Genomic DNA, 7,416 nt, shown 5'->3' on the forward strand with positions numbered 1-7,416 from the left:
AAGGGAAGTCGCTCTCTCTCTCTCTCTCTGAGCTGAGACCACCCAGTCGCTCTGTCTATGCAACACCACATTACACCGGAAGATCTCGCCGGAACCCTACTTAGCCCAACCGGCGGCGAAGAATCCTTGATTTTCGTCGGGCGAGTCTTGTTGAGTCTCTGCTCATACAATGTCCCATAAGACGATGCGCTCTGTATTAGCCATTAGGTGACTCCCGTATCGTCGTTTTAACTCGATGCTTCATGTTTTCTTCGGCCCTTTGGCTTGAAAGCGCGAAACTACTGTTCCGGAACTCCTCACTCTCTTCTCTGAAAAGTTCTGCTATTTTCTGCTCCGAGCTTTTGAGCGCCTGAAAAAGTTTAGCCTTTTCTGTCCCCCTTCAGCTAATGCAAGCGTCTTGTCCTCCTTCTACATCGTTGTTTCCATAGTTATCTCTTCTATTGTTGGATTCCTTTCGTTGGCGAGTGGTGAAAGTTTGGTACCTGGCTTTCTTGACTCACAAACGCACCTAAGAGAGCTTCAGTTTGCTTCTTTTCATTTTGCTTGTTCTAAACTTTGGGATGGGTCTGTAGTTGCTTTCACATTTTTCTCATCTCCACAAGTCGAGAACAGGAAGTGCCGGAAATGATGAGAATGTTGCTGATTTTATGCTTACTGGTGTTGTCATTAGAACCGGCTTTGGTGACACCAGTGAACCCCTCTCTTAATGATGACGTTTTGGGGCTGATTGTCTTCAAAGCCGACGTCCAAGATCCAAGAGGAAAGCTTGCGTCTTGGGATGAAGATGATGACAGTCCTTGCAATTGGGTCGGTTGCAAATGCAACCCCAGATCCAATCGGGTCGTCGAGCTCAATCTTGACGGGTTTTCCTTGTCGGGTCACTTAGGCCGTGGGCTTTTGCAGTTGCAGTTCCTGAGGAAATTATCCTTGGCTAAGAACAATCTTACCGGTAGCATAAGCTCCAGCATCGCTAGGCTTGATAGCCTGAGAGTCCTTGATTTGAGCGAGAACAGTCTCTCAGGGACTATTTCTGATGAATTTTTCAGGCAATGTGGGTCTTTGAGGTCAGTTTCTTTGGCTAGCAATAAGTTCTCTGGCAAGATACCAGAAACTCTTGGTTCTTGTTCAATGCTTGCATCAATTAATCTCTCTTCAAATATGCTTTCTGGTGTTTTGCCTGACAATATTTGGTCCTTGAGTGGGCTTAGATCTCTGGATTTGTCTGATAACTTGTTGGAGGGTGGGATTCTGGAGGGCATTGCAGGCATGAAGAATCTCAGAGGTATCAGCTTGAGAAAGAATCGGTTCTCTGGTCCGATTCCGGATGGCTTAGGCAGCTGTTTGCTTTTGAGGTCAATTGATTTGAGTGAAAATGGTCTTTCTGGGAGCATACCGGAGACATTGCAGAAGCTTACATTGTGTACTTATCTGGATTTGCATGGGAATTTGTTGACAGGGGGCGTGGGAGATTGGATTGGAAAAATTGAAGCTCTTGAAAGATTGGATCTTTCAGGTAATGGGCTTTCTGGGGAGCTTCCGATTTCATTGGGGAATTTGCAGTCACTGGAAGTGGCAAATTTTTCAAGAAATGTATTTACAGGGACACTTCCTAAGGCTCTGTCCAGTTGCAAGAATCTTCAATCTTTGGATTTAAGTAGCAATGCGTACTTGGGACGTATTCCAAGTTGGATTTTGGGGCCAAGCTCGAGTTCACCGTCAAATAAAGAAGTCGCTGCCAAATATGCCAGTCCAGTTTCTTCAGTGGCGGAGGGCTCACTCCAAAAGCTCCAAATCTTGGATTTGTCATCCAATTCATTCGCAGGGGAAATATCATCTGATATGGGGGATCTTATCGGCCTGCAGTCGTTGAATTTGTCAAATAACTCCCTTATAGGTTCTATTCCAGCGACCATTGGAAAACTCAAGGCATTGGATGTTCTCGATTTGACTGCGAATGAGCTAAACGGCAGTATTCCTTCTGAAATTGGTGACGCCACTTCTTTGAAAGAAGTGAGGCTTGGAAAGAATAACCTCATGGGGATTATTCCAAATTCGATTGGGAAGTGTTCTGCTCTAACGACTCTGTAAGTTATCCTTTGTGTCTGCCTCTTGACTCTCATATCTGTGTGTACTAAAGCTTATATAGGTGGTTGAGACCAGCAAGTTTTCCAGCTTTTGTCATCCAAAGATGCGAACTTTCTTTTCCTTTTGTTGAATCTCCAAATTAAAATCACAATACATAGATTCTGGTAAATAGTTTTGGACTACTTTAGAGTATCAGTCTCTTAGACCACCTTCCACTTGAAAATAAGAGTTATTCTAATTACCAGGGATTTCACTGTTCAGACTTATTGTGAGCTTGATAGTGTCAACTACGTTGCTCGCATGTTCTTAGCCATGTGTTAGGTGTAACTGTAGCGTCTCTTGTTCAGTGCATTTCTTTTGTAAAATCTTAGCATATGTGATTTTAATTGCTTTCAATGCAAAATACCTTTGTGGTTCTAAAGACGCAAGTGCGAACAGAAAATCTAACTATGATTTGATTTTTAGAAATATGCGGGTGAATTATCACGAGTTATGTTTGAAATGGTGCAGGATCCTTTCACGGAACAACCTAAATGGTCTGATACCTGCCTCCTTGTCAAAGCTTGCGAACTTACAGATGGTGGACCTGTCATTTAACAATTTTACAGGAACCCTACCCAAGCAACTAGCCAATCTCCCCCACCTCCTCTTGTTCAATATTTCACATAACCATTTTCAAGGGGAACTCCCTCTCGATGGCTTTTTCAACACAATATCACCATCCTCTGTGTCTGGTAACCCTGCTCTTTGCGGTTCAGCTGTGAACAGGTCATGCCCTGCTGTCCTTCCAAAGCCCATCGTCCTCAACCCGAACTCCTCGTCCGACTCCTCTTCTGATTCCTTACCACCAACTCCCGGTCACCAACGAATAATCCTCAGTATATCCGCGCTCATTGCTATTGGTGCTGCTGCAGTGATTGTTGTTGGTGTTATTGCCATCACTGTCCTTAATCTTCGAGTCCGAGCTTCCACCTCCCGATCTGCTGAGGCCCTCACATTATCTGCTGGGGATGACTTCAGTCAGTCGCCCACTACTGATGCCAATTCTGGGAAGCTTGTCATGTTCTCTGGTGACCCTGACTTCAGCACGGGGACACATGCCCTTCTCAGCAAGGATTGTGAACTTGGGCGTGGTGGGTTTGGAGCTGTCTATAGAACTGTGCTTCGAGATGGGCGAGCAGTTGCCATCAAGAAGCTCACTGTGTCGAGCCTGGTGAAATCGCAAGATGAGTTTGAAAGAGAAGTGAAGAAGCTCGGAAAAATCAGGCATGCTAACCTCGTGGCGCTTGAAGGTTACTACTGGACTCCGTCTTTGCAACTTCTGATATCCGAATTTGTATCTGGTGGGAATTTGTGCAAGCATCTCCATGAAGGATCAGGTGGGAACTTACTCTCATGGAATGAGCGCTTCAATATTATACTAGGGACGGCAAGAGGCTTGGCTCATTTGCACCAAATGAACATCATTCACTATAACATAAAATCGAGCAACATTCTGATAGAGAGTTCCGGTGAGCCAAAAGTGGCAGATTTTGGTCTAGCAAGGCTTTTGCCAATGCTGGACCGTTACGTCTTAAGCAGCAAGATTCAAAGTGCACTTGGTTACATGGCACCGGAGTTTGCTTGTAGAACTGTGAAAATAACGGAGAAGTGTGATGTTTATGGTTTCGGGGTTTTGGCTCTAGAAATTGTGACGGGAAAAAGGCCTGTTGAGTACATGGAAGATGATGTGGTGGTTCTTTGTGATATGGTGAGAGGGGCGCTCGAAGAAGGTAGGGTCGAGGAATGTGTTGATGGAAGGCTACAGGGGAACTTCCCGTCGGAAGAGGCGATCCCGGTGATGAAACTGGGTTTGATATGCACGTCACAAGTTCCATCAAACCGTCCGGACATGGCAGAGGTAGTTAACATATTGGAGCTAATCAGATGCCCTTCAGAAGGGCAAGATGAATCCTCATGAGTTTAACTGATACTTCAAAAAGAAAAAAAAAATTGTGATAATATTTACTTTGCCGGCGAAGCGGAATCCGGGACTCTGTCTTATTTGGGAGAAGAACAATTAGATTATTGGGACTTCTGATGTCTTTTTTTCTGTTGCTGTATGCTTGTTCTTAATTAAGGTTTTAGTTTCTTCTCATTGTTCGATTACGGTACCGGATTCCTTTTCACCGGGTTCGTATTTAGGATCCCCCCGCCCCCTTGTGGAATTCGACTTTGTCTGGTGATTTTGCTTGTAATGAATGAGCTAATGGTAAGCCAGCCTCCTTTTGTTTGACTCCCATCAGAAACACAAAGTTCGCATTGCCAACCTTGGTGATATGTATGTGTGGATAATCTTGCAGCAGTAGTTAATGTCTGCAACAGCAATGTAAAGCAGGAACAAGACATGAGCAATGCAAGAAATTGGATTAGGTTTCAGTGCCTGAGCCTGCCCCTACCATGGACCAAAGAGGGCACGCATGTCTTGGCTTCTAATATTATAGTACTCACTGTGCTGCAAAACAGGGTCTTTTATCAATGATGGGGGCATTAAATTAGCGTTGAACGCAAGTCAAAAGTGAGACTGCCTATTTTGTAGTCTCAAGATTCTTGCACTTGCACCCACTTCGAAGTAAACAAAGTCTATGAAATGCGAGTGGTTGAATGAGATGGGGAAGCGAGAATGGGCCACCGAGGATTCATCGACAGAAGAGAAAGGTTGTGGGGGGAATAAAGAAGGAAAAGGCGTGGGGTTATTGACCTAGAGAGAAACGAATGACAAAAGTGAAAGCACGAGGAAACAGAATCTCGCAGGGTCTCATGCATAAAGCTGTCCGTCGGAATAGAATAGAAGCCTAGTCACACCACCATATGTGTTTTTCTCTCTCTCTCTTCTGTCCTGTTGCTTTTGATGGGGTGGGTGCCATTCTTACATTAATATCACGAAAAATCCTTAGTACTGATAAATTTATGGGAAAAATTCAAAAAAGGGCCCGAAGTCCTCATTTTTTCTCAAATAAGGGCCCTAAGTGAATCTTGTTTCAAAAAAGGGCCCGAAGTCCTCATATTTTCTCAAATAGGGGCCCCAAGTGAACATTGTTTCAAATAAGGGCTTGAAATGACCTTAAAATCTCAAAAAAGGGCCTGATTCAAGGGTATTTTAGTCTTTTTACTTATTTAATTTTTCTTTTTTATTATAAATTTTGTTATCTGTTTCCAAAAAAAAAAAAAAAAAAAAAAACAGAGGAAGAAGTTTACGTTCACGGGCGGGAGGGTGCCCCTCCCCTTGTGGCCTCCGGCCGCCCGTTGGTGGGGGTCGGCGGGCTCAGCAGGCCGGCGGGGTCGCCGGCGACCCGGCGACCCGGCGACCCCCGGCGACCCGGCGGCCCCGCCGGTCGGGCGAGGGCCTCGGCCCTCGCCAAAGCCGGGAGAGGGTCGAGCCCTCTCCGGATCTAGGCGAGGCCGGCGGTCCCCGCCCGGATCGGGGTCGCCGGCCGTCGCCCGGGCCCGGGCGGGGTCGCCTTGACCAGGCGACCCCCCACCGGCGACGGGCGACGGCGCGACCCCCGATCCGGGCGGGGACCGCCGGCCTCGCCCGAGATCCGGAGAGGGCCCGACCCTCTCCCGGTTTTGGCGAGGGCCAGAGGCCCTCGCCTCGACCGGCGGGGCCGCCGGGGTCGCCCGGGTCGCCGGCGACCCCGCCGGCCTTCGCCGCGCCCGCCGACCCCCACCGGCCGGGGAGCGGCCACGAGCGGGAGGGGCGACCCCCCGCTTGTGCATATATTTTTTTTTAATCAAGAAAAAGAAAAAAAAATAATAAAAAAAATTAAAATGTGAAATAACGAAAATACCCTTAAAGCCGGACCCTTTTTTGAAACATTATAACCACTTCGGGCCCTCAATTGAAACGTACTATATTACTTCGAGCCCTTATTTGAAACATAATTCACTTTGGGTCCTTATTTGAAAAATCAAGAGGACTTGAGGCCCTTTTTTGAATTTTTCCCTAAATTTATCATAATTTATTTTTTCATTATATAATTTTTTTTAAGAAATAATATCGCAAAAAATCTCAAACCGACACATTTATGACAAATTTATCTAAAATTATTTTTTTAACCACAAAAAATCATAAACTGATACACCCGTGATAAATTTATCCTAAACTAATTTGTTTGATCACGAAAAATCCAAATTAGTACACTCGTAATAAATTTATCCTCCGATAAATTAGGTTAATACCACGAAAAATTCTAAACTGATACACCTATGACAAATAGAAGGTAAAAAAGTCAAATTGGTACACCCCTCAACCGCAACTTGTCATCGAACTCATTAATTTTACGGATAGATTTAACAAAAACTAACCGAGGATAAATTTGTCACGGGTATATCGGTTTGGGGTGAATTTGTGACAAGTGTATCGGTTTGAGATTTTTTGTGATCAAAAAATAATTTGAGGTAAATTTGTCACGTGTGTACCAATTTAGGATTTTTCATGGTATTAACCCAAATTTTAAATTAGTATACCTGTGACAAATTTGTCTTTCATTGATTTCCGTTAAATTGTCGCTACGGGTGTATGAATTTGAGATTTTTGGTGGTTAAAAAATTAATTTAGAACAAATTTGTCAAACACGTACTAATTTGAGATTTTTCGTGATAATAACCCTTACTTTCTTAATACACGTGGGTGAATTGTCGTATGGCATACTGACCAAAGCTTTTTTTTTTTTGGCTTGGATGTAGTTGATATGATGTGCCTCACCAAGATTTTAATAGTGCAAAAGAAATCGCTCTTAAATCATAGGATGAAACTTTTCTTGTCCATCAGCTTCTTGTAGCTACAGGCAAAAGTTTTTTTTTCTCAATGGGTTAGATCTTCAAAATCATCAGTTACTGGCATGAAATTTTCTTCCTTTCCCTGTTGTTTTGCTCCACAAAAGTTGACACAAAGTCCATTCTCCCTTGCCACATTTCCCCTCTCCAAAGCTGTGTGGCCAAGTTTGAAAAAAGAAGAAGAGTCAAAAGGACAAAGAAATGAGGTGTCTCTAGCTTTGAGGCTATAAATAAAAGATAAGTGCTGTTGGGCACAGTGTTACATAATGGATTTGGCTGTGTCAGTCTCATCATGAACAGCACATGCCTCCTAAGATTGGCTTCGCATTATTATTATTATTATTGTTTTAAATAATGTTACAGTACAGGTGATATTATATTTGATTTCCTTTGGTCACTGGAGTTTTGACAGAAGAAGCTACCTACTCCTTTTGTAGCCATTCGAGTCGAGTCACCCTGGCCAGTCCCACTGGGATTTCCCAATTGAGAATACCTTCTGTTCTTTGTCGTGGA

General features: G+C 44.2%; 1 protein-coding gene across 1 annotated transcript; it reads left to right on the plus strand.

Moving 5' to 3' along the window:
• Positions 1-4,222, plus strand: LOC115743730 (probable LRR receptor-like serine/threonine-protein kinase IRK). Its single transcript, XM_030678655.2, has 2 exons — positions 1-2,084; positions 2,596-4,222. The coding sequence occupies exons 1-2, from the start codon at positions 625-627 to the stop codon at positions 4,043-4,045; spliced, it is 2,910 nt and encodes a 969-aa protein (XP_030534515.1). The 5' UTR covers positions 1-624; the 3' UTR covers positions 4,046-4,222.
• Positions 4,223-7,416: the final 3,194 nt, after the last annotated feature.

The sequence above is a fragment of the Rhodamnia argentea genome, chromosome 5, assembly GCF_020921035.1.
Source record: "Rhodamnia argentea isolate NSW1041297 chromosome 5, ASM2092103v1, whole genome shotgun sequence".
In the NCBI taxonomy this organism is placed as follows: Eukaryota; Viridiplantae; Streptophyta; class Magnoliopsida; order Myrtales; family Myrtaceae; genus Rhodamnia; species Rhodamnia argentea.

Coding starts and splice junctions, on each gene's coding strand:
- LOC115743730 (XM_030678655.2), top strand. CDS start 625: ATGATGAGAATGTTGCTGATTTTATGCTTACTGGTGTTGTCATTAGAA. Junction 2,085..2,595: donor TGTTCTGCTCTAACGACTCT/GTAAGTTATCCT, acceptor GAAATGGTGCAG/GATCCTTTCACGGAACAACC.